This window comes from Hypomesus nipponensis, chromosome 22 (assembly GCF_054491055.1).
Source record: "Hypomesus nipponensis isolate SF chromosome 22, ASM5449105v1, whole genome shotgun sequence".
Classification (NCBI taxonomy): domain Eukaryota; kingdom Metazoa; phylum Chordata; class Actinopteri; order Osmeriformes; family Osmeridae; genus Hypomesus; species Hypomesus nipponensis.
In genome coordinates, this window is record NC_140382.1 from 4,362,952 (window position 1) to 4,390,382 (window position 27,431).

Below are 27,431 nucleotides of genomic sequence, written 5' to 3' on the forward strand. Positions count from 1 at the left end.
ATGGGAACTGCCGTGTCTAAAAGGAAGACTTTGAGAAACGATGCGATATCTTCCGTGGCAGCAAAAGTTAGGTAAGTGTACCCGATCCTGACCGATCATCGATCGACATAGCATGTTTTGCGCAGATTGCATGACATCTGCGCTGATTTTCGTTTTGTCTGTCAAGTTACCAAACACAGTCAAACACTAAGTAGGGACCCGTGCTGCAATTGTCTGTGGCAAAGACAAGTTATTGTGCGTTGATGCCAACTAACAACGCGTATGAACATATGAAATCGCCGCTTTCATCTATTAATCGCACCACATCTGTCATCCCGTGATGTTCACCTGGAGCATCTGCACTCCGCACCCGTCGCTGTGTCTCCTGCCAGCCAGGGCGACATGACCGGATTTCATAAATAGCGACGGCATTTACTGCCGCAGGTGTCCTAAATGGCTGTTATTCCCGTGTAATGTAGCATTACTGGGCGCACGCACACACGTGCGTGCACGCGTGCTGAGTTTAACCAAGCCACTTCAATGCTGAAAACATTGAACCAACGTGTGGTGGTTCGGATGGGGTATATATAGGCTACCTCACGGAACGACACAAAATATAGACGTGAGCATTGTCAGTCAAATTAAAAGCTTCGGGGTAGCCAGGACAAGGTTGTAATGCGACGCAGACGCATTCTGAAAGGAGACTCAAAAAACGGGGGAAAAAAAAACGTTTATAGTGTTGAACCCAGTGTAGGCTATCACGCTGATGCCCACTCTTCCGCAACAAAGGCGTTTGTAATTATGTGCTTTTGACCTTCCAACGGACAGTCTGTCTCGGTAGCACTCCCGCCCCCGGCGGACAAATGATCTTACTATTCATTTATCAATCAGACGCAATTGACTCGCCTTCGGTGATCAGCAGTCACGGTGAGTTACCGCGCCGGAGAGAGAGGGCATCAGAATGCCTATAAACTCAGGAACGCAAGCACACTCACGTCTCTCTGGCAGGTGTTGGGCTTTAAGACTGGTTAACGATTCCGCCGCGTCTAAACGTGCTTTCACATGTCATTGTAAACACGTGTTGTAAATCTCCAGTTGTTTCCTCAGTCTGTTTGGAGACATGCGCGAACAGATCTGAACCAGAACCGCAGTCTTTATGGATTTCAGGGAACGACGGGGTCTGCTCGCATGCTGCCGTTGAAACCCACACCGTTACAAATCGTTCAGAAGATAAAATAGGAAGCAATTGACATATAATTGATGATTTGAGGTCATCTAACCATTTTTTCAATTAAGGTCACTGAAACGACCTTGATGTCCAGACTTAGATGAGGGAATGTTGTTACATCATCAGGTGTGTATGTGCCTAACTTCAGTGCGTGTGTGTGTGTGTGTGTGTGTGTACCACTCTGCGTGTGCATGGCAAACTGCGCTACGTGCCGAACACAAAAAGGGCTATGATGAGAGAGAAGACCCTGGGAACATCACACGCACACACACACACACACACACACACACACACACACACACACACACACACACACACACACACACACACACACACACACTGTATGCCTCCGTTCTGATACAACAGAGCTAACAGGCTTCTACAGTCTCAGGTTGAGGCTGAACTCTCATCCTATCAAATCTGGCTTCAGTCAGCATGACCCTTGACATCACATAACATACTGTCAACATCTGCCTGTCCCCTACTGATGACCTCATAAATGCAAGAGAACCACACACACTCACACAGACATACACTAATAATAACACATACATGCAAGCACACGCCTCACACACGTGCAGACACACTGTACGGAACACACACATACATTCATGGTGTTTCTGTGTCGTGTGGACTATGTAATAGATGATTGGTATTCTGAGACAGCTTGTTTCGTGTTCTTTACGTTTAAAATGTCAAGGTCTTGGGTGCTTTAAACACACACACACTCACACACACTATCCTGCTATGCCCTTTTATAGGAGCGCACATTCCTGTCTCCTTCATCACACACAGTCCTGCCGTCACACAAGCACAGAATCCTCCAATCCTGCCCCCCTCTCCTCCCAATTCTGCTCTTCTGTCGACTGTCTGAAGGGCAGGCTGGGCTCCGCCGCTCTATGAGCGGCTAGTAATGTCTGAACTGCATGTCTGCAGTGCTCTCTCAGGAGCTCAGTCCCCATCCCTGCTTTACCTGCTCTCTCTCTCTCTCTCTCTCTCTCTCTCTCTCTCTCTCTCTCTCTCTCTCTCTCTCACTCTCTCTCTCTCTCTCTCTCTCTCTCTCTCTCTCTCTCTCTCTCTGTCTCTCTCTATGTCTCTCTCTCACTACCTCCTTCTCTGCTTGACCAGAGCCGTTGGCAGTATGCTCTCTCCTTGTACCCCTTAAAGCCATACAGTCCACATGTACTCCTTAACGTTCACCTACCCTTTTAGCTCCGTAAATGGCCCCCGATGACCTCACCACCCCAACCCCCTGCATACCCCCCCCCCCCCCCGCCAACCCCACAGTCTTGAGTTATGTCTACCCCCCTGCATCACAGTTCAGGGCTGTGTTTGCGCTCCCCCCCCGCTCCCCGCTCCCCCCCGCTCCCCGCTCCCCCCCCCCACCCCCTCAGTTTCACCTCAGACGCTGCCAGACACTCAGCACCCAGCCAGGCAGGCCCAGGAGAAATATTCCCCGCGTGTGGATGTGCAGCGTTGGCCCACCATATGGCCCAGCTCACTGCTCCCCCGGCCTGGGTCTGGCTGTCTGATGGACGAGGTCGGCTGGGCTCTCTCTCTTTCTCCCTACCCTCTACCGTCTGACTCATCCGCCAGCTGATTTGGTGTCAGAAAATGCTAGGTCACCCTGAAGGGGCTTAACCTTGCTAAAGAGCGCCGGAAGGGGACTAATCAGACACCCGGGGTGGGATTCACACACACACACACACACACACACACACACACACACACACACACACACACAGAGGTATGAGTGTGGCTGAGTCATCACTGAGTAACGTAACATATAGTGCAGTTGAACTGTATGTTTTACTGCGCGCCCACAAACACAAACACAGAACAGTAGCAAAGCAGCATTATGCTCTGTACTGAAACAGACAAGCTGGGTGTGGGGGTGTTCTGGAGGATAGTGTTTACGTTCACAACAGATCAGTCTTGGTTTTGAGGTTGTTGAGTTCATATAGTTCCTCTCAGCCAATCAATCTTCTCTCGCTCGGCTAAGTGTCTAGCTTTTCTGATGTGTTGATTGGATGGTTCAGAGAGTGAGATAGACTGACGCAGAGTGAGATGCAAATGAGAACATGGCCATCTTGTTGAGTGTGTGTGTGTGTGTCTGTGTTTGCACCCATCCTGATTACGAAACAGGTCACACTGAGCCCTCAGGCGGAAGAGAACTGGGGAGAGAGAAAAAACGGGGAGAGATTGAAATCGAGCTTGACCTGCAGCCTTGTACCTGGGAATAGCGAGACTTGGAGGGAGATGACAAACGTGCTTCTGTAAAGGAGAGAGAGAGAGAATGAAGATCAGCTGTAGGCCACAGGACAGAAGCATCCAGAAAAGGAAAGGAAGAGAGATTTCACGATAAATGAAAAGCTTGTTCTGCCACATTTTTTACGAAGGATGAAAGCAATGCAAGTAGATTCAGTTGACCAAATATGCTTGGCCCCTGGTCAGCCATTCATTAACAACTATGACATCACTCTGTCATCTTTATATTCGTCTGTCTTTTACACATGGTACATTTACGGTTCTAAACGTTTTTATCAACTAGCCTGAGATGCTGCTAAACTGTAAAACATCTCTCTCTCTCTCTCTCTCTCTCTCTCTCTCTCTCTCTCTCTCTTTCTCTCCTTGTTTGAACCTGTGAGGGTGCTTGCTGTAATTGCGTTGTTTGTGAGCGATGATACAAATGACTGTGTGACACTTCAGCCACGAAGCCCTCTCCAGTGCTCTGGATGGGTGTTATGCAAGTGTACGTGTCAGCGTGTGTGAGTGTGCGCTATGCGTCAGGAGTGGTGGCGGTGGTGGCGGTGGTGGCAATGGCTCCGCGAGTGTCACTCGAGGGGACGTTTTAACGGCTGCTCCGATCGGAAGCGCTGACCCCCCGTGCTCCATAACACGCCTCTTACGTGAGTCCACAATCGCTTACTGCCCTCCGGTCCAGAAGCACTCTCAAGAGGCCATCAGCCTTGTGACTTAGAAGGGCTGAGCTCAAGAGAAGAAATCATCAAGAAAAATGATTCAGTTAGCGCAGACGCGGGGGGATTTGATTGGCCAACCGTTCTCTTCAGGTCGTTGTTTATGGTTGGGAGAAGAAGCCAAAGGGAGACCTAAATGGGACTGTGACGTTAGAACCAGCTGGAGGTAGTGCCGGAGAAGATATGGTCTGTTTCGGTGCCGTAGTACGGAGAACCATGTTTGACCATCGAAACGTTTTCAAGAGGTAACGTTAAGATCTAAGTGTAAGTTAAGACACAATCCTTGACATTGACGGAGAGACAAAAAGGACCAGTCGAAAGAGAGAGAGAGAGAGAGAGAGAGAATGGGAGTTGTCAGCCAACTCATTCTTGACTGACCGGTCAGAAAGGAAATGTAGCGCCCCCTGTGTTCTTGGTGGGGCAGTGCCTCTGACACAGCCATAGACCTTTCCTCAAGCAACGTCAGTCAACTCACAGACGTCAACAACCCCGGTGTGGCGGTCTGCGTGGCTGTGTCATGTTGTCTTATCAGGGCTGGAAAAGCTCATGTACACGGTGGGATGTTCTTTGTTATCACCGTTCAAACCCAGGTACTGAACATATCTCTTCACCACAGAACAGTGACAATTAACTTGCATGTGTGTGTGTGTGTGTGTGTGTGTCTGTGTGTGTGTGCAGGCACAGTGGGTTGTCATCTCCGTCTCTCTCCTCTCTCCCCACTGTTCTCCACTTCCCCCCTCTGCGGTCGGCTGGCTCTTGCTCTCTTTTTGTAATTTTCCCTCTTTCTACTCTCCACACTCCACTTCCTCTGTGTCGTAGTCGTTCCCTCCCAGCCTCGCTCTCCCCTCATCCTTTCTGTCCTCCCTCCTCCAAACTCACACCGCTTTCCTGGCCGTCCTCTCTCCCCGTCTCACGTCTGAGAGCGTGTCTCTTCCTCTCTCTGCGTCTCTCCTTATTTTTCTCTCACCCCTTTTCACAACACCCCCCCCCCTCCTCTTAAAAAAAGCACACATTTAATCTCACTCTCTGTCTCTCTTTACTATCTCTCTCTCTCTCTCTCTCTCTCTCTCTCTGCCTTTCCTCCTCCTCTGTTTACACTCATGGTTTATGGATGACGTCTCCCAGGCCACCGTGTGTGTGTGTGTGTGTGTGTGTGTGTGCTTTTTGTTGATTTTAATGAAAGCCTCTTGCCTTTGAATAATAAAAAAGAGAAAAATGAAAAAGTCTGGGAGCTTCATAGGGAGAGCCCTTCCACCACACCGGTTTAATCTGTACCAGGTCTGTACCACCTGACCAGCTAGATTACAGCTCTCTGCCTCACTTTCTCTCTCTCTCTCTCTCTCTCTCTCTCTCTCTCTCTCTCTCTCTCTCTCTCTCTCTCTCTCTCTCTCTCTCACACACACACTGTCTCACACTGTCTCACACTGTCTCTCTCTCTTTTATGCACACACACATTCTGGGTATAGTCATGGAGACAGACTGCCTCTGTGAAGCCAAGGTGCAGTGACAGGATTGCAGAGGTGTACGGTATGCAGATTATGATTGGATGACAAGGCTGTGCACATGTCGAGCCCCTCCTGTGACGCCCTCAAATTGGAGGGAGACACACACACACACACACACAACTGCACTGGCACGGAACATCTAAAAGCATGATGTCATCTGCAGCACCATAGGGGGTCACTAAAGAGGAAATCTGTCTGATGAAAGGAAGAAGAGAGAGACGGGTAGGGAGACAGATAGAAAGGCAGATGGTTAGGCAAACTGACAGACAGGAAGGCAGGCAGAAATACAGACAGGTAGACAGGCAGTCAGGCAGGTAGGTAGAAGAAAGACAGGAAGACAGACAGACAGACAGACAAGAAGGGATGCAGAAAGACAGGCAGAAATACAGACAGGAAGTCAGAAAGACAAACAGACAGGCAGAAAGACAAACAGACAGGCAGAAAGACAAACAGACAGACAGGCAGAAAGACCGACAGACGGGCAGGAATCTCAGGCTCAGGGTTCTCTTAAGGAGTCTGCAGCTCAGTTTGTGGCTGTGCTTACTTTAATAATTAACAGAGCTGTCAGGGATAAGGAGTACATTTATACATAGACCCACAGCTCTTCTGGGTGTATATTTATGTGAGATGGCGTGGGTCTTATCCCCGGCTTGAGGGGGCCGACAGGAAGTGATGTCGTTCTCTTACAGGAGGCTCATCCCTTGGTCTAATCCTCCTCCGTCAGAAGCTGGGCCAGGGATGCATCTCCTTTTCACACACACACACACACACAGCCCACCCCCCCACACACACACCTCGCACATATCTCACACACATGCAGCACACACACCGGCACCCCTCCCCACCCCCCACCCCTGCACACTCACACAAATGTGTACTGCATGGGTGGCGATGCAGCCAAGATAAAAGCCTCCCGTCATCTTTTCTGAGATCAGTCTCAAACGTGTCTCCTCTGTCTGCAGCGCCAAGCACCGCGATCCGTTTCGGCACGGAGCCGCACCTCACTCACTCACGCTGTCTGTTTGTTATGCTGCACATCAACTGGGCTTGTGTCTCTCTGTCGTCCTGTCAGTCAGACGGGAGAGAGCGGCGCCTTACCTGGCTCCTCCTCCGTTGTCTCCCTTCCATTTTTCTCTTCTCCACGTCTCCCATAGTGGTCAGCCGCTCCTTCCCTGTGTCTTTCTCTCCTTGTCTCCTTCACCTAGTCTCTCTCACCTTGGCTCCTCTCCTTGTCTCTCTCTGTTTGTCTCTCTCTCCTTGTCTGTGCTTGTTTCCTCCCCTAGTTTCCCTCTTCTTGTCTCCCCCCGACACGCACACACACTCAAACTCTAAACTGTCTGACTCATCTGTCATCCATTGTTTTTGTTGCAGCCCCCCCTGCTGTTTCTCCGTCATCTATTTCACTCCGACTCTGATATTGAGAGGCTCTCTGTCCCGTCTTCACCTGCTAATGAAAACAGACAGTTTAATAGGAGCAGTTCTCCGATCTCAGGCTGTTCTCTGAAAGACATCTTTTTTCTTTCGATCGAGGCCCAGCATTTGAGATGGCGCCGAGTGTAACCGTGCTGTGTGCACGCGGATGTGCGTGTGCAAAGTGTAGTTGAGCGTGAATGTAAAGAGGTGAGGCAGTACTTTACACATGACACACACACACACACACACACACACACACACAGCTTCTCCACATTCAGCAGTGCTTCTGTCAGTAGGTCTTTCCCTCCGTCGATATGCACACACACAGGCATGGATACAGACACGTTATTTCTCGGACTCACATGAAGTTACATATACACACACGAGCACACACGTCGGCCACAGAGAGAGGGGCGTGTGTCAACTTAGCGTCGGCACAGGACGTCTGACGTCACGAGATGAAGTCCGCCCAAGCCTTGTTTGCGGCATCCTTCGTTTCTCCATCTCCCGCTCTCTCTCCCACTCTCTTTATGTAACCTGCTCTGCCCACTGCTCTGACCCTCCCCCCCTGTCTCACCATCTCTGCATCTCACTCTCCCTCTGCGAATCTCTCTCCCCCCCCCCCCTTCTCTCCCCCTCTCCACCTCTTCTTCCCCTCTCTTCACCTCCACCTCCCCTGTTCACCCCCCCCCCCTCTCCTCTTCCACTCCCTCTCTTTTAGCCCGTCTGGAGTTCAGAGATAATGCAGCTACATCTTAATCTGTGGGTGGCCCCATCCTACAAAAGCAGGCAATTAAGTGTACAATCCCCCCCCCGTCTTTCTAATCCCTCCCTACTCCTTATCCCTCTCTTTTCCTGTTTCGGTTTTTCTTTCTTTCGACCATTTTCCTAATCCCTCTTCCCCTTGTCTCTCTCTCTCTCTCTCTCTCTCTCTCTCTCTCTCTCTCTCTCTCTCTCTCTCTCTCTCTCTCTCTCTCTCTCTCTCTCTCTCTCTCTCTCTCTCTCCTTTGGCCCGCGTGTGTCAATCCCGCGTCCTCTCGCACTCCTTTGCTCGTTCCCTCGCTCTTTCTCTTTCGTTCCCTCCACCCGTGTGTTAATGTGCGTGTGTGTCATGTGTGTGTCCCTACAGAGCAGCCCGAGCATTTGGAGAGTACCTGTCCCACACACACCCTGAAAACCGAAACGGATCAGGTCAGCGCCCCTGTCACCCCTCCATTCCTGTTCATTTGGGTTCCAGTGGATCATTTCTCTTCTTGACCTCAAACTCATCCAAATTGTAAATGTCACTACTTTATTCCTTTGTCCATCTGTCCCCTGCTCTTCTTGTTTCCCTTCTCTCTCTCTCTCCCTCTTCTTTCCTCTCTCTTCTTCTATAACCTCTTTCTCTCTGTTCCCCCCCCCCCCCCGTAGCTCACCTACTCACTGATACCTTGGTGGGTCCAGACTCTGAGTCCCTCGAGGGAAGCTGTCCTCCAAACAACAACCTCAATCCCCACCTCCACCTCAGGGGCTCTCCGACCACATCCGATCCCAGCCTGGTGAATTCTTCGCTGGGTCTGCTCCAGCCACCGCCCCCCTCCATCACCACCACCACCTCCGGCATTTCCTCAGGCAAGCCCGTCCGGCTCTCCCTCGAGCGGAGTTTCTCGGCCGAGGAGGACCAGCAGAAGTGCGTGGAGTGCGCCCTGCAGCCTGCACGCGTCTACACCATCACCGGAGAGCACGGCATGCTGGGAAGCGGCCGGGGCAGCAAGGAGAGCCTGGAGCTGGATGTCCTGAAGGGGGTTCCCTCGTCTTCGCGGGACCCCCACCACCCGAGCACCCTGGTCCAGCCCTCGACCTCCCCCTCCTCCTCCTCCCCCACCCAGCACCACCTCCGCCACCACCATGGAAGTGGCGGTGCCGGAAGCGGCAACCATCACCACGGCAACCATTACCACGCCGGTAACCACCACCACGCGGGGGGGAGCTCCGGCAGCGGGGGTGGAGGAGGGGGCGGGGCCAGCGGTGGGAGCAACCATCACACGCTGAGCGTGGGCGGCGGTCACCATGGACACCACCACCACCTCTCCCAGCCCCCGCTGCAGAGCTCAGTGAGTGCCCACAACATCCGGGGCTGGGGCGAAGGGGGCAAGGGCGAGGAGTGCGGCGGCCTGGCGTGCGACTCCTGCGGGGGGGCCCCGTCGCGCAGCCAGGGCTCTCTGGATCTGGAAAGCTCCACCCGCGAGGCAGGCAAGCAGCACAAGCGCCTAGAGCGGATGTGGAGTGTGGACCGGATGACTGGGCTGGAGAGAGGTGAGGGGGGAGAGGCCGCAGTGAGGGAGAGGCGCCGAAATCCAAGGGGTGGGGGTCGGTGTTGTGGGGCACGGGCGGGGCGGGGCGGGAGGGGGGCTGGGTTGGTGTCGAAGGCTGGATGTGACGTGGTCTGTATTTCTGACTAGTTCGTCTCTCCGTCTCTCCCTCTGTGTCTCCCCCTCTTCCTCTCTCCCTCTGTGGAGTGGATATGTGGAATGGTGCTGTCGTTGGTCGTGCCGTATCGACTCTATCCTCCACTCAATATACTGCTCTAACTGTTCATGGACACTGCTTTAACGTCAATCCAATGTTCTATCCGTCCCCAGAAGACAGCAACTGGTTTCCGAAGGAAAACATGTTCAGTTTCCAGACCGCCACGACAACCATGCAGGCGTGAGTACCATGCACAAACGTTGCATGCATCGCAAATGCGTCACACCAACTCAATTTTCTCTCTCACCTACTATATCTCTCTCTTCCCTACTCTCTTTCTCTCTCTCTTACTCTCTCTCTCTCCTAGGTTCTCTCTCTCTCACACACACACACACATTTAGTCCATAGGGAGTAATACACATTGTCAAAGTGACCTTTGGGAGACAGATGTTGGTGAAGGACATCCTGCTGCTTCTAACACCTGCCTCTCTGGGGACACACTGACCTCTTCACTTCCCATGCTCCATGCTGTAATTGTCTGCCTCCCTCTGCCTCCTCTTTCTGATTATTCCTCTCGCTCTCATGTACTCTCTTTTTTCTCTGGCTCTCTCTCTCTCTCTCTCTCTCTCTCTCTCTCTCTCTCTCTCTCTCTCTCTCTCTCTGGCTCTCTAACTCACTGATCCCTATTTGAACATTTTCCCGTCTCTCCCTCTGTTTCACGCAAACCGTCCACGGCCACCGCAGGATATCGTGAGTATTCACTCCATTCCACTAGCAGCTTACTACTGACCTAATCCCTAACCCTTGGACCCTAACCCCCTTGTCAAGGCTGGGTGTTTGAAGTTATATGGAAACCAAACTCTACTGTAACCGCTGAGCGAATCGGGAAGCACAGGCAGGGGTGTACTGTATGTGTGTCTGTCGTCAAACTGCCAACCCCTATCATCCTGACTGTGGTTGTTACGTTCAAACATGACCGGACACAAAAACAACATGCAATGACTCATCCTTCTCATGGGCTGTGTCCGCCTCAGACTAACAGCTGTGTGTTTGCTGGTCCAATCGCTGCCAGCAGCTCAACCCTGCTCTGCCCTAACGCAGGCTTTGCCATCAAGCAAATAAGAGGAGCCCTGTGTCACAAGAGGAGCCCTGTGTCTGAGCCAGACCACACTGAAACCAGGACTGCAAACAGGACATGAGCACGATGGGGGTGTTTCAGAAAGCGGGTTTAGTGAATACTTTGAGTTAGTTAACTAAATGTTGCTGGAAACTCTTGGTTTAGGGTTTCAAAGGGCCAGTTCAGCATTTCTCTGACTCAGTTACTACGGTAACGTACTCCGTAAAGCTATCCTGTTGATTGCACCTACATAATATATAAAATTTGCGCACACACACACACACACATTTTGAAAACTCAACTTTTTTTTGCTGCTGCAGTGGTATTTGATTTTAAATATCGGTTCATATTTGGCATGTTCGGCAGTCATATATTTTTTATTCCACTGGGGTGAAATGGCCAGTTTTTTAATTTTTTTCCTTGTGTTGCCATGATGAATAGTGACCCCTAAAGGTTCATGGGAAAAAAAAATTCTGGTGCGCACGAGAACATTTTGTCGCTTACTGAAAGTATTTGGTGGTAACTGCATGCACAGAAGCGTGCATCAGATCTGTTTTCATGCGTGGAATTGACAGAAAGAGGTTTAGTTGAGCTGTAAATATATATAGCTGTATCCACTTTGGACTTACTTATAAGGACATTAAAAGTTTGCTTGCAAGTCGTCACCACTATTATCTAGAAAGACATTCAAAATTAATTTTGAAGTTGTGTTGTCTGTTTTGGAGCAAGGGATACATCTGTCTTGACCAGGGGTCTCATTATAAACGTGGCGTACGCACAAAACGGGGCTGAAAATGTGCTTACGTCACTTCCCACGCGAAGGTTGATTTATAAAAAACAAACTTGACGGGAGAATATGCTAGCCTGGCTCTGCACTCCTACATACTTCCGCTCAATTTAGATTTTTCTTCTGTATTAGGTCTTGGATTTCAGTCCATCAGTCGGTTTTCAGAAACACATTTTTTGTAGGTCCAATCAGCGAACAGGGAGTGGCTGAGAACGATGACGTTGATGTTGTGCACTAGTTTGAGTTGTAGTTGTAGTTGTGAAGCTATTCTGCGGTTGTGGCAACGCTGCAGAACATCCATAAGTTAAAGCCAGAGCAAGAACAATTCTTGCTGAGTTTTGTTGGTGGTCATGATGTTGTGGCCCTCCTCCCCACGGGATTCGGGAAAAGTAACATTTTCCAGCTACGGCAGCTAGCTCTGTGGTGAAGGAGTTGGCTAAGGCGAACGCTAGCGATTGGTTCAGGCAGATCAGAGTGGCTCTGGGCAGATCCAATAGTTTTAAACTTCAACAGAGGACCCGCCTTCAAGGAAGTTAACGCTTGTCAATGGAGCGATCCCAGCCACTCTGTACAAATGAAATGTACGAGGGTCTGGTTAGGACCAGGTTAGAATATGCGACCTTCCACGCAAACTCGGACCCATGCGTAGACCTACGCCTATGCAATTTTTGGAGACACTGGGAATTGGCGACACAGATGACCGCAGTCAGACTGCAGAAAGTAAATGTGGGAAGAACGATTACTCATAATATTTATATATTTTATTTTCTCACACACTTTTTTTTCACTCCATATCATCATTATCAATCAATCCAGTGTTATTTGCGCTTGTACTGAGTGATAAAAAAAAACGTGTAAAATCCAACTCAAATCTTAACTCAAAATTCAACGCTGTCTCAACATCACCCACTAAGGGTGCAGGAGGAGGAGATGCCCTGACTGCATGGAATATGGGATAACATCACAAATCCTACCTTTAGATAACTGCGGAACACAGTGTATAACTAAATATATTTCTTTAATAATGTGCATATCATCTTCATATGACAAAAACTGGAAAAACAAGCTCCCACACAATCGCTACACTCTACGTCCTCGTTATCAGTCCAAACTTTAATACTGTTCATAACAAAACGCTTTTGTTTTCAAATTGTATCTCGACTCGGGGTATCACTGGCACAGTTGCTGGCAGCAACAATATGCTGCAACTCACACTGTTTTTTCCATCCACCGGCCACCAAATAATGTGGTTTTCGATCCTCCACCTCGCCTAGAAGTAACAGTGTCTTGCATTTACATTTACATTTAGTCATTTAGCAGACGCTCTTATCCAGAGCGACTTACTGTAAGTACAAGGACATTTCCCCGAGGCAAGTAGGGTGAAGTGCCTTGCCCAAGGACACAACGTCATTTGGCACAGCCAGGAATCTAACTGGCAACCGTAAGATTACTAGCCCGACTCCCTAACCACTCAGCCACCTGACTCCCTGTCTTCTCAGTGTCTGAGAAGAAAGAAAGTTTCTCGTGCGCACCATCATTTTTCCCCATGTCCCTTTAGGGGCTCCGTAGTTATCTTTTTTCCATTCATTGATGAAGGCTTTTTATATTAGGGTGCGCGAGTTTTAATTAGATGTTAATTAGACTCAGACGACTGAACACATTTTTACCAGTCAGTCAACCCAGTTGTGGTTTGAACTCAGAGTATGTTAACCCTGCTTTCTGAAATAACCCCCTTGACAATAGTAAGAAACAAAATAAGAAGAACAAACTCAAACAAAACCCTGTAGCTAGGCCTAACTTCTGTCGTCTTACCCTCTAACCTGATGCTAACCTAAACTAAACCCATCAAACCAACTTTAAAAGGCCTGTCCAATCATGCTACCCTCTGATGTCCATCCAATGCTATCCCCACCCCCGCCCCCACATCACCAACAGAGCCAGCTAAAACCAGCAGAGCTAGCGGTAGGGCTAACACCCCGGGCTGGCAGCTAACTACGGTAGCTAGCGGGCCGCGCGTCACGCTCTGCGCCTTCCTCATGCTAAGCCCGCCATTCTCTCCCCTCATCCTTTAATTCTGTGCCACGTCCCGGCAGGGCTTTCCGGGGATTTGTGCAGAAAAAGAGAAGAGAGAGGGATCAGGAAACGGCAGATGTCATCCAGAGGTACCGTGTCCCTAGCCACAGGGTTGTGTGCTAGATGTGCTACCGCTAGTGTTGGCTTTCCCTCACTGCTATTGTCCCTGGTCCCAAACCCTCTCAAATGTAACAAGCAAGACACTCAAAATGCCCTGCCCATCCCCAGGAGAATGTCAGTTCAGCTGTTGGCTTTAAATAAGAAAGTAAACCCTGAAAGTGTGAAAAAGTTAGCCTCCCTTAAAGTATGTTGCATTGAGAGCAGATGGTTGGTGTACGTGCAATGCATCTTCACTGGCCTGGTGTTGCTGACATCTTGGTATCATCTTACTGCAGTGAGCATTTGATTTACTAGGAGTGCAAGTGCTGACGATGGACCATATGTGAGGTTTTAGCATATAGCAAGCTCATGCTAATGGTTGGGGGATGCTAATGGTTGGTGAAGCTACTTGTGAAGCTCTGTGCTAATGTGGCTAGAGCTAGTTATAAGACTGGTCAGTGTGGGTGTGACCCCCCTCCGGGGTCCGGCTGGGTAGGTGAGGGCTGAGATTGTCAGAGACTGGGGCTCAACGAGCAAGCGGGCAGACTCACGGTGCTCAGTGCTGCAGTAGAAGGTCATAGTGACACGGAGCTCAAGTCTGATTAATGGAGGAACAATAGAACGATTTGGGCTGTCTGGCAGATTCTGACAAGAGAGGGAGAAGGGGATGAAAGAGAGAGAGCGGAGGAAGCACAAGAGAGAGGGGAAGAGATGGGGAAAGAGAGGACAACATTGGAGAAGCCTCCAGCAAACATGAATCCTGTATCGGAGAGAACACAAGGGATGAAATGCAAAAGAGAGACAGCGAGGGAGAAAGCATGCTTCAGCCTTAGAGCCGGAGAGCCCTCGGAAAGAACCACAGAGCAAAATGAGAGAGATGATGTCCTCTGACATCACGACAACCGAGATGGGGGACAATGGAGCGAGGAAGTACGTGCTGCCGGGAGAAAAACGAGAGACGCCGAACGACGAAAGGGAAAAGAGTTAATGAGATGTACGCGGGAGGAAAGAGGGAGGAGAGAGATAGCTAGCAGGGGAAGGAGGAGGGAGATGGAGGGAGAGCCTGTGAGTCATCTCTAACAGACTGAGTGGGCGTCGGGGTGGTTTCTCCCTTTTCATCCCCTCATTACCAAGCCTGGGTCTGTCTCTCCTCTATGGACATGTGGGTAAAAAGGACAGAGGCCTTCTTCATTCTCATGCCTCACATTCTCATGTCAGGTGACTCACTGAGCTAATAATTAGGCCTAGTCAGCCATCTGAGAAGAGCTCGGTTTGAATCAACAGTTTAGCATTGAATTTACAGTGTTTGGACGGTAAAATGAATTGTATTCAAAGGTTTCGGGTAAGAAATGGATCAAATGATACAGCTATTGATTACTTTGATGAAGCGAAGGAAAAGAAAATTGCACAGGGGTTTTGAATTCCAATTATAATGATTATAATTTGGTTCGGCTCAACTATAAACTGACAGATTCCCCACCTGAGGTCTCAGGTGAAATAAGGACACTGTTTCTGTGGCCTTCTCTGGTGTCACGCTTGTCCACCCACCCACGTACGCACGCACGCACCACACACACACACACACAAAAGACTGACATCATTAGCTGGCCGGATGCCTTTCTTAAGGAAGAAGAAAGACACATGTGGAGGCGTCGAGCGGCCACATGAAAAACTGACAGGACTTGTGTTCATCTTCTCCAAAAGAACAATTAGAGGCAACAGTACAGCAGATGTCCAATGCGTGGAAGACAGGAAGGGTAACAGAGAATGTTACACAGTAATAATGGCAATTAGAGAGTGGTCTCTCAGAGGTAATCCTGTGGAATACTGAAACACCGTTTAAGCCAGTTAATAAATCCTTTTTCTATTGCGATTCTGTTAGGGTCAGGGTCATCATAGGGTCATCCTCATCAGTATGTTGGGCCAGCATCAATTATTGTCTGGGTTAAGTTTTCATAGTGTTCGAAGTAAGTCGAGGAGGATAGCACAGTACTGTTGTTTGTTGGTACTGAGAAATAAATATTTTTGTCTTTGTCGTTTCTTCCTGTCTTCTCAACCTTAGCTTTGTGTCGCGTAAAAAAAGTCTCTTTCATGGTTCACCTTTCCTTCTCTTCCCTCTCTCTTCCCTTTCTGCCCACAGAAACTTTCGGAAGCATCTTAGGATGGTGGGCAGCCGGAGAATGAAGGCACAGAGTGAGTCACTGATGTGTGTGTTTGTGTGTGTTTATCAAACACTTTTGTGTTACGTCCGCCCCCCATCAATGTTTTGGTGTTTTTGCATGTGTATGTAGAACGCGTGTTCCCCCGTGTGATGTGTGCGTTTACTGTGACTCTGTTTTCTGCACGCCTTTGTGCACATGTGGTGAAAGTGTACGTGTGAAACTGCATGGGTTTAATGAAGGGATGAGAAGTGGTGTGTGTGTGTGTTTTACGTGTGGGTTGTCTACACCTGCTGAATGTCACGTTGACATCGTTATGCTAACGATATGGAGAACATAGGATAGTTTTGATCTGTGTGGGTGTGAGTAAGGCTGGACTTAGCGCCTACCTTCAACACTTCCTGTGTGTACTCAGAAAGGGGTGACGGTGTGTTGGTGTGTTCTGTGAGTGTGCCTCTGTGTGTGTGTTTAGGGTGTGTGTGTGTGTTTAGGGTATTTGGATGTTCCGGTTGTGGGTTTTTCGGTTGTATGTTTGTGGTGGTTATTTGCTTGTGAATGTACAGGTTGTGTATGTGTGTTCAGGGTGTGTGTGCAGTATATGCGTGTGAATGTTCAAGCTGTGTATGTGTGTGTTCAGGGTTTGTGTGTGTGTGTGTGTGTGTGCAGTAGGTATGTGCATAGGAATGTTTAGGTTGTGTACGTGTGTTAAAGGTGTGTGTGTGTGTGTACTGTATGTGCGTATGAAGGATTAAGTTGTGTATGTGTGTGTTTAAGGTGTGTGGGTGTATATATTGATAAACTGAAGGGCGTATGAAGTTTTAGGTTGTGTATGTGTGTGTTCAAGGTGTGTGTGAACAGTATGTGCATATGAATGTTCAGGTTGTGTGTGTGTGTTCAAGGTGTGTGTGTGTGTGTACTGTATGTGGGGGAGAATGTTCAGGCTGTGTGTTTGTGTGTGCTCGAGGGGTGTGTGTGTTCAGGGTATGTTTGTGTGTGTGTGTGTGTGGTGTGTGAGTGTATGACACTCTCTCCCCACCTGCACTATAGCATTTGCCGAGCGTAGAGCGAAGAGTTTCAACCGCTCCTGGAGTGACCCTACCCCTGTCAAGGCTGACTCTCCTCATGACCCCAGAGACAGTGAGTCAACACACACATACACACACACACACACACACAGATGCATACACATACGAAAAACACACGCTCAATCTCATTCTTATGCACATTCTCAAAATCTCTACACTTTCTGTCACTCTTTTTTTCTCACTCAGTCTCTTTGCCTCACTCAATCTCTCTCTCTCTCTTGCACACACACACACACACACACACACACACACACACACACACACACACACAGTGATTAGCTGTCTCTGCTGTTGACTCTGACCCCGTCTGTCTGTCCCCCAATGGCCGTGGGTCTGTCGCACTCTCTGTGGTGCTCTTTCTCTCTGTGAGTATCTGTCTTAAACCAAGTGTGGGCAGCAGGTTTGCGTGGGTGAGTGGGTGTGTGCGCGTACACGTGCGTGTGTTAGTCGGTGTCTGCATGTGTTTGACGTCTCTGTGTCGTCGCCAGCGTGTTTTTAACTGTGTTCTGTTTCTGTTGTGCCCCATCTGCATTAAACCAGTGCGCCTGTGAGAGTGTGAAGGAGAGCCGATGTTGATGACTCTGAAACCGCTCCTCCCCTTTAAGTCACCGCCGTTCTCTCTGACGGCTGCCCTGTTTTCCCTCTCTGGATGACTGACGTGAGCCGTTGATCTCGCCTGTCACCCCCCCCCCCCCCCCCCCCTCCACACACAGTTTTTCTTCTCTCGCTCCTTCCCTCGCCGCTCTGCTCTGTACATTCCGTTTCTCTCTTATTCCTTTATCTGTTCTTTCATCGTCGCCCTCACCCTTTTCACTTTGTCCGCTCCTTGAGGTCTTTTGCTGCCATTCTCTCTCTCTCTCTCTTTCTCTCCCTCTCCTCTCCGTTCCCTCCCTCCTTTCCCCCTTTGAACGCCATTCTTTGCTCTCTTCGTTCGCTCCCTCTCTTTCCCTCCTCCCCTTCTTTCTCGCTCTTTGACCGTGTTCTCCCTCCACTCTCTCCCCCGGGGGGGGTCGCAGGCGGGGAACTGCAGGCCTCGTGCGGGACCTTGGACGAGGGGGGGTGCGACGACATGGACTGGGAGGAGGAGCGGGAGATGGAGAGGCTGGCCTGCGAGGGGGACGACTTCATCCCTCCTAAGATCATGGTGAGAGAACAACAACAGGCTTGACTGATAGTCGACGGAGTCATTTCTCCGTGCCACGGCCAGTCTACTGTAAGACAGATGCGGGCTGCTCACTAAATGAAGCCGTGTAAATAATACATGGACGTGGGTTCACTGCCTTGCAGGCGTTAGTTGAGATGGAGCACTCTGGGGACTGAGGTGGATGTGTCTCTCCCATCCTTCTCTCCCTTCCCACCCCCTCTCTCGTTCCCTCCCTCCCTCCGTGGTTCCTCTCTTCCTTCCATTCTTCACCTTTAGCTGATCTCCTCCAAAGTCCCCAAGGCAGAGTACGTTCCCACCATCATCCGCAGGGATGACCCGTCCATCATCCCCATCCTCTACGTGAGTCACACGCACACACACACCCTCGCACTCACACACTCTCGCACAAACACACCCTCGCACTCACACATGCACACACTCATACGCTGACGAACATACCGACATATGGACGCACGTTTCACACATTCACACGCGCACCTCCACCACACACACACCCGTCACTGTGCTGTCCAAGAACTAACCTCTTGGCTGGGTTGAAGACACTGTGAGCAATGTTTTGCTGTACTATCCAATGAATCTCATTTTGATTGATCTCTGTGTATCCAGGACCATGAGCACGCCACGTTTGATGATATCCTGGGTAGGTACACCGACCATGGGTGTCAAGCTGTCAGCTCGGGTTTATCTCTTTGTTTACGACCCTCCATCCCTCCTGTCTGTCTGTCTGTCTGTCTGTCTGTCTGTCTGTCTGTCTGTCTGTCTGTCTGTCTGTCTGTCTGTCTGTGTTAGCCTGTTGATCTTGGTGCGTCTGGGTCTCTCCCCTGTATTTTCTCCCTTTTTTCAAACTCTTTTCTCCACTTCTGCCTCCGACTCACTTTCTTTCCACTTTGTTTGTTGTTCTCCTGATTTACTTCAGGTTTGTAAAAGGGTATACTGTGCAGGGCTCGAAATTAACTTTTTTACTTGGTTGCATTGGTAGCAAAATTTAGGAGCACAGCAATTCGTATTGTCTTTTCAGCTCTTCAATTTCTGCGGGCTTGTTAGCTCCCTGTCCCCGTGACAACGAGCGCAGTGACAAGGATTGATTGACGGCTAATATTAACCAATCTGAAATCTGTAATAAGTTAAGAAGTTTACTGGTTATGCAACATTGAATAGAATGGTGGACTGGTCACTGTGCAGAAGGATAATTACATTGTCATTTAATTAGCGAGCGTTCTGTAAAAAAATTAACAATGAATAATTGTAGCAATTATGTGCACTCACAAATGCTCCCAAATATATTTTGAGGTCGCAGAATTTGGGAGCATACGCGACCAAAATGTTTGCAATTTTAAGCCCTGCTGTGCAGTGAGTCAGTCTATCTTTACCTGTCTGTGTCTATCGGCCTGTCGTTCTGTCTGCATTGGTTAGTCTGTCTGCTTCACTGTGTGTCTGTCTGTCTGTCTGCCTGTCTGTCTGTCTGTCTGTCCATCTGTCTGTCTTACCACTTCACTGTCTGTCAGTCTGTCTGTGTTCCTCCACTCTCCTCTCTCTGTGTCTGCTCCTGTCTGGACAGTTTGCTGTTGATCGCTCCCTCTCTCTTACGGAGAGCAATTCCCTTTTGTATTACGGTGCTTGTCTGCTGAGCGGTGTTTTTCATCAGTCTTCATTTTCTGTCTGTTTACCAGTCTCTCTCAAGCCCTGCATTTGTTTTTACCGCCCTTCCCTTTCAATCTCATCCCATCCTTCCTCTCTCCGTCAACTTCTTTATCTTTTCCCCTTTCTTTCTCTTCTCACATCAACCTCACCTCTGTCTTCCATATTGTCTTGTCCTCTCTCTTTTTCCCATGATCTTTCTTTCTTGTTATCTCTCATTCATCTCTCGGTGTTCCCTCCCTCTCTCTGGCCCTCCCTCCCTCCCTCCCTCTGTCTTTCTCTCTCTCTCCCTCCCTTCCCCCTTCTCTCTCTTTTCTCGTCAACCTCTCACCTTTCCCTCTTCTCTCACAGAGGAGATTGAGAAGAAGCTCACTGCCTACAGGAGAGGCAGCAAGATCTGGAGGATGCTCATCTTCTGTCAGGTGAGAGAGAGAGAGACGGCGAGAGAGAGGGGGAGAGAGAGGGAGAGAGAGAGAGAGATGGCGAGAGAGCCGGCGAGAGAGAGGGGGAGAGAGAGGGAGAGAGACGGAGAGAGACGGAGAGGTGGAGAGAGATGGGGGGGGGGGAATAGAAAGAGAGGGAGGGAGTGAGGAAATAGACATAGGGTCAGTTATAATCTAAGGGATGAAATAGAATAAAATATGATTTAAATATACAGTATATCATCTATTTATTTCTTGTTTATGTAACCGTGTATAAAAAACTACAAACCACTCAGGGGGTGTGGTATATCACCAGATAACCAATGGGCTGTGCTGGTGGACTATGACCGCAGCACAACCCATGGGTTATTTGGAGACATACCACACCCTCTCGTGGTTTCGACTTCATTATAGTAAGTCAAATATAATTGATAAACCGCATTTCAAAACCACGGTTACAATAAGAAGTAAAACTGAAAAACTTTCCGTTTATACAATAAGCAGCATAGAATGATAAAATCATAAAATACAATATACCAAACAGTTCAAACTACACAGAAGGCAAACACCCATTACAAAACAAAGTGATTATGGAACAAGTGGGTTTTCAATCGTTTCTTAAAACTAATATGTCTGGTCATTTATTTTTTTAATATCATTATTGAATATATGTATTTATTAATGTGTTTTTTTTTTTGTTTGCGAACGTGAAACCCCACTGTAGCCATCTTTGGGAAGTTGCTCCCTTGAAAAAAACAACAAAGGAAGTCAAAGAGAAGAGGAGAAGGAGCCAGTGTTGAGCTAACCTCAGATCATATTTAATGCACTGTGGTTTAGATTCTCCAAGGTGCATTTGTAGTGGATGATGTAAGTCCAGAGGAGAGCCAGGGCTAATTAAGGACTTTTGAGCTGGAGTGAATAATTGTACCTTTCGAGTTTGATTTGAGTGGGCTTTTATTGTAAAGTGTGAATTATTCATAATGGATATGACCCTGGACTGAGAAAGCTGTAAGGCTTAAGTGTTTGTGTGTGTGTGAGTGTGTGAGTGTGTGAGTGTGTGCGTGTGTGTGTGTGAGGCTGATTTAACTTCTTGTGCTCTTTGTGAATTTTATTATTGTTGCTTGCTTTCCTACAGGTACACTCCTGCACTTGTTGAGGTTCATGCTGTTTAATTGTACCTTGTTTAACTACATGCTCTTATGGTTCTTCCCATTGGCACTTATTTGCTTTTCACAATGTATGCTTCATGTTTGGCTACCCACAATTGTTTATGATCAGTGACCTATGCACTATTATAAAGCTCTCCCTTGGAAGTCGCTTTGGATAAAAGTGTCAGCTAAATGAATACATGTAAATGTGTTTGTGTGTGTGTGTGTGTGTGCGTGTCTGTGTGTGTCTCAGGGAGGCCCGGGCCATCTGTACCTGCTGAAGAATAAAGTAGCCACTTTTGCCAAGGTGGAGAAAGAGGAGGACATGAGCCAGTGAGTCACGGCAGCATCACCTTATAGTCCATACTGTACACCTCTACTGTCCATACTGTACACCTCCACCTCTACTGTCCATACTGTACACCTCCACCTCCACTGTCCATACTGTACACCTCCACCTCTACTGTCCATACTGTACACCTCCACCTCCACTGTCCATACTGTACACCTCTACTGTCCATACTGTACACCTCCACTGTCCATACTGTACACCTCCACCTCCACTGTCCATACTGTACACCTCCACTGTCCATACTGTACACCTCTACTGTCCATACTGTACACCTCCACTGTCCATACTGTACACATCCACCTCCACTGTCCATACTGTACACCTCCACCTCTACTGTCCATACTGTACACCTCTACTGTCCATACTGTACACCTCCACTGTCCATACTGTACACCTCCACCTCTACTGTCCATACTGTACACCTCTACTGTCCATACTGTACACCTCTACTGTCCATACTGTACACCTCCACCTCTACTGTCCATACTGTACACCTCTACTGTCCATACTGTACACCTCCACCTCTACTGTCCATACTGTACACCTCCACCTCCACTGTCCATACTGTACACCTCTACTGTCCATACTGTACACCTCCACCTCTACTGTCCATACTGTACACCTCCACTGTCCATACTGTACACCTCCACCTCTACTGTCCATACTGTACACCTCCACCTCCACTGTCCATACTGTACACCTCTACTGTCCATACTGTACACCTCCACCTCTACTGTCCATACTGTACACCTCCACCTCTACTGTCCATACTGTACACCTCCACTGTCCATACTGTACACCTCTACTGTCCATACTGTACACCTCCACCTCTACTGTCCATACTGTACACCTCCACTGTCCATACTGTACACCTCTACTGTCCATACTGTACACCTCCACCTCCACTGTCCATACTGTACACCTCTACTGTCCATACTGTACACCTCCACCTCCACTGTCCATACTGTACACCTCTACTGTCCATACTGTACACCTCTACTGTCCATACTGTACACCTCCACCTCCACTGTCCATACTGTACACCTCCACTGTCCATACTGTACACCTCCACCTCTACTGTCCATACTGTACACCTCCACCTCTACTGTCCATACTGTACACCTCCACTGTCCATACTGTACACCTCTACTGTCCATACTGTACACCTCCACCTCTACTGTCCATACTGTACACCTCCACTGTCCATACTGTACACCTCTACTGTCCATACTGTACACCTCCACCTCCACTGTCCATACTGTACACCTCCACTGTCCATACTGTACACCTCCACCTCTACTGTCCATACTGTACACCTCTACTGTCCATACTGTACACCTCCACCTCCACTGTCCATACTGTACACCTCTACTGTCCATACTGTACACCTCTACTGTCCATACTGTACACCTCCACCTCTACTGTCCATACTGTACACCTCCACTGTCCATACTGTACACCTCCACTGTCCATACTGTACACCTCTACTGTCCATACTGTACACCTCCACCTCTACTGTCCATACTGTACACCTCCACTGTCCATACTGTACACCTCTACTGTCCATACTGTACACCTCCACCTCCACTGTCCATACTGTACACCTCCACTGTCCATACTGTACACCTCCACCTCTACTGTCCATACTGTACACCTCTACTGTCCATACTGTCCATACTGTACACCTCCACTGTCCATACTGTACACCTCTACTGTCCATACTGTCCATACTGTACACCTCTACTGTCCATACTGTCCATACTGTACACCTCCACTGTCCATACTGTACACCTCTACTGTCCATACTGTACACCTCCACCTCCACTGTCCATACTGTACACCTCCACCTCCACTGTCCATACTGTACACCTCTACTGTCCATACTGTACACCTCCACCTCCACTGTCCATACTGTACACCTCTGTCTGCTCTCACTGTTACTCTGCAACTGGGCTGTTATACTGTGTTACAGCAGGCTCTTCTCAGTCCAACTCTGGCATGGGGTTGGTTTCTGCGTCATTTGTCTACCACTGTTCCGGATTCTGCAGCCTGTTGCTGACCCCCCTCTCCCCCTCTCCCCCCCCCCCCCCTCGCCCCACACACACACTCCCCTCTATCACCCCCCTCTCCGACCGTGTGTGCAGGTTCTGGAGAAGGCTGAGTCGGTTTATGAGCAAAGTGAATCCAGAGCCCAACCTTATCCACATCATGGGATGCTATGTCCTCGGCAACCCCAATGGAGAGAAGGTACACACACATACTATAATGCAAGTTAATGGACTTATCTTACTATGGAAAACATATTTCTCTACTCTCATCAGGTCCCTCTCTGTAAAATCATGCTTCCATCTCTTGCTCTGTCTCTTGCCGTCTCTCTCTTTCTCTTTCTCTCCCCTTTTCTCTGTCTGCCTTATCTCTCTCCTCTCTCCATCTCCTCTTGCATTCTCTTTCCCTTTCACTGTCCCTTGTCTCTCTATCTCTCTTGCTCTGTCTGTCATTTCACTACATTACGCTCTCTGTCTCTCTGTCTCTGTCTCTCTGTCTCTGTCTCTGTCTCTCTCTCTCTGTCTCTCAACATTTCTTACCTGTGAGCTGATTATGTCACGCTGAGTCATGTTTTTTGGACTCTTGTGAGTGTAACAGGGGACTGGCTGCTACACTGTTCTCCACTCAGACGCGCACCCACACACACACACACTGATTTGCATGCAGTACACATCTCTCTCAGTCTCACATCTCTCTCCCGTTCTCTCTCTCCCCATTTCTTTCTCTCCTTTTATCTCGATCTCTCTCTCTCCCCCTTCATCTCTGCCCGGTTCATTCTCCCTTTGTCTCTCTCTCTCTCTCTCTCTCTCTCTCTCTCTCTCTCTCTCTCTCTCTCTCTCACCTTTCTCACCTGATTGTGTTAGCTGGCTTCCTGTCTGTGAAAACTGTGTCTGTCAAAATGGGTTTTGTGGTTATGTAAGCTGAATTGCTCTCTTGGGGACGTTAAGTTGTACTGTACCTGCGGTGTGTGTGTGTGTGGGGGGGGGGGCTAGGTGCAGACAAGCTGCAGGATAACTTTTTCGAACCTTAGACCCCCCCCCACCCACATAAACCTCCTCTCTTCTCTCCTCTCCTCTACATTCCCCTCTCCACATCACATGGGTGTGTTGTGTGCCCCTGTGTATGTGTGAGTTTACTGCGTGCAGGCTCGACTGTGTGTATGTGTGTGCGTGCGTGTGCAACGTGCATGCCTGGGTGTGTGTGAGGCAGAACTAATCGTCCTTGGTGTGTAAACCGGGACTGTTCTCGCCCGCCCACTCCCAGCGTTCCCGGGTTCGACTCGGCGCACGCCCCAGTAAACACAGTCCTGCTGGATCAGATTAAACAGCCGTACTACTCCAGCCTTCTGAGCTCTCCTCCAGCCTTCTGAGCTCTCCTCCAGCCCCGGCCGGCTGGACAGCCTGGCCATACACCGTGCTGAATGGCTGTTTCATCATCATCATCATCGTCACCACTAGCAGCAGTATTATCATTATCGTCATCTTCGTCATCGTTACATTTAGTCATTTAGCAGACGCTCTTATCCAGAGCGACTTACAGAAAGTACGGGGACATTCCCCCCGGGGCAAGTAAGGTGAAGTGCCTTGCCCGAGGACACAACGTCACTTGGCACGTCCGGGAATCGAACCAACAACCTTCTGATTAATAGTCCGACTCCCTAACCGCTCAGCCATCTGATCCCCGCTCGATGATGACCGCTCGTCATCATCATCGCTGTGACGTACTTATCCTTGTTGTCCTCATCGCCACAGTCACCTTCATCGTTGTCATCGTCATTAACTTCCTTATCGTTATCCTCATGTTCAGCATCATCATCATTGTCATCGTGACAATCCTCATGAATTGGTACCCAGTTCACCTTTCTTTTTTTGTTGCTGCCTTGACTCAGCCTTAGCACCTCCTGGGCCCTGAACTCTGACCCTGAACCTTCTCTCCAGTTCCTACATCGTTGATGTGCCATGACACTGACAGGTCTAAAAACCCAACCTAGAAGGTTCCACGTCCTGTGGGAGAGCCTCTGCTGTGTTCTCTATGGAGACAAACCGGCACTTTTAATCAAAAAGAGCTTCAATAAAACATTAAGCGCGAGTATCTGAATGAGAGTCGTCAAACCAGCGTTCCTGATTCTTCTAAATTACAGATGAGCTGATTCTCTGGATGTCCCTGAGCTTGGGCTTCCAAAGGGGGGGGGGGGGGGATTGAGAGGAGTATTGTGTGGAGTAGAGAGAAGGAGGACGTGAAGTAGGAGATGGAGAGAAGTCTATGGAGAGTAGCAGTCGCTGGCTGCCTTACAAAATCTTTTTTCTCTCTCTCTGTATCTCTTTCTCTCTCTCTCTCTCTCTCCAGTTGCCTTTTTTTTATCATTTGCCCTCCCCGTCACCCATCTGGGATGAATGCACAATTTGTTGCGGCTATAAAGTACCATAAGCCAGAAAGCGTATGTGCGTATGTGTGTGTGCGTGCAAAGGGTGACAGGCGAGTCTTACCGGGTGCCGAGCCTTCCCCGATGATAGTCGGCTGGGTGATGATGCCACGCCTGCATATTCATCGGTGTGTGTTTGTCTGTGTGTGCGTGCGTGCGTGTGAAAGAGAGGGAGAGATTAATTGGTGTGCGTTCTTATCGTTGTCCAACAGCTGTTCCAGAAACTGAAGAACCTGATGAGGCCTTACTCCATTGACTTTGCATCTCCCCTGGAGCTGTCTGCACAGGGTGAGTCTTTCAGCCTATTTATAATCACACACACACACACACGTTCACACACGTACACACACGTACACACACGTACTCGCATGACGCTTGTCCGGCTTGTGCTCCGTCTTCAGCTTTGTTTTTTCCTTTGCTTGTCTTCTCAGTTAAAAATGTCATCATCTTCAGTGCCCTCCTCCCCTCCACCTCCCTGTCTCATTCCCCTTCCTGATAGTCACTCTTTCGTTGCGCTCGTCCTCCCTTTCAATCTCTTGGTCCTCTCTCTCTTTTCTTCCCCTCTCTATTACCTAGGTGTCTTTTTTATTGCCTCTTCTGACCTCTCACCTTCTCCTCTCCCCTTCTTTAGCTACAGGACACGCTTTTTGTTCCTCCTCTCTTTCCCTTGCTATCACCCCCCCTCCTCCCTTATCTCGCTTTCTCTTAATGAACAGCTAGACCAGCGATACAGTCTTTTTGCACAGTAAAATCCACAATTGAATCATCTCTTTATCCCCCCATGTAGGCAAAGAGATGATTGAGAATTATTTTGACTTCCGTCTCTACCGCCTCTGGAAGACCCGGCAGCACTCCAAACTCCTGGACTACGAGGACCTGTGAGGGACCTCCCACCCCCACCTCCCCCACCCCCAGGGCTGGTTCTGGGCCACTTCTGTGGCTTGTGGACTCTGGGCCTGGGGAGGGGGGAGGGGCCCCACTGCTCCAACACCATCGCTCAACAAACCCCAATGTAAAGACCCATCATCTAACAGGAGAGAGGGAGGACAGAGAGGATGAAGAGGAGAAGGAGAAGACAGACAGGAAATGGGGAGGAGGAGGGAGGGGTGACACGCTGACTGTGAAGGCACTGAGCGTGTCCACTTAATTGTCAATTGAATATCCGCCCTCTTCACTTCCTATGCCAGGCACACAGGTCAAAGGTAAAAAGGAGAGAAAACAGAAGAGCGGAAGACTTTTCTCAGAAAGGAGTAAGGGGAGAAACAGGGACAGAGAAATGATCTCTGTTCTTTTGATGGAAATTGAGAGATACGGTACTCACCATTCGTGTCTGTGACGCACATTCTGAGGATGATGACCTGCAGGTT

General features: G+C 49.1%; 1 protein-coding gene across 1 annotated transcript; it reads left to right on the forward strand.

Moving 5' to 3' along the window:
* Positions 1–26,946, forward strand: nsmfa (NMDA receptor synaptonuclear signaling and neuronal migration factor a). Its single transcript, XM_084686984.1, has 16 exons — positions 1–71; positions 8,233–8,294; positions 8,514–9,398; positions 9,725–9,791; positions 10,296–10,301; positions 13,549–13,617; positions 15,768–15,820; positions 16,834–16,923; positions 17,888–18,015; positions 18,292–18,375; positions 18,643–18,676; positions 20,026–20,096; positions 21,498–21,577; positions 23,741–23,843; positions 26,277–26,352; positions 26,852–26,946. The coding sequence occupies exons 1-16, from the start codon at positions 1–3 to the stop codon at positions 26,944–26,946; spliced, it is 1,974 nt and encodes a 657-aa protein (XP_084543110.1).
* The last annotated feature ends 485 nt before the right edge of the window (positions 26,947–27,431 follow it).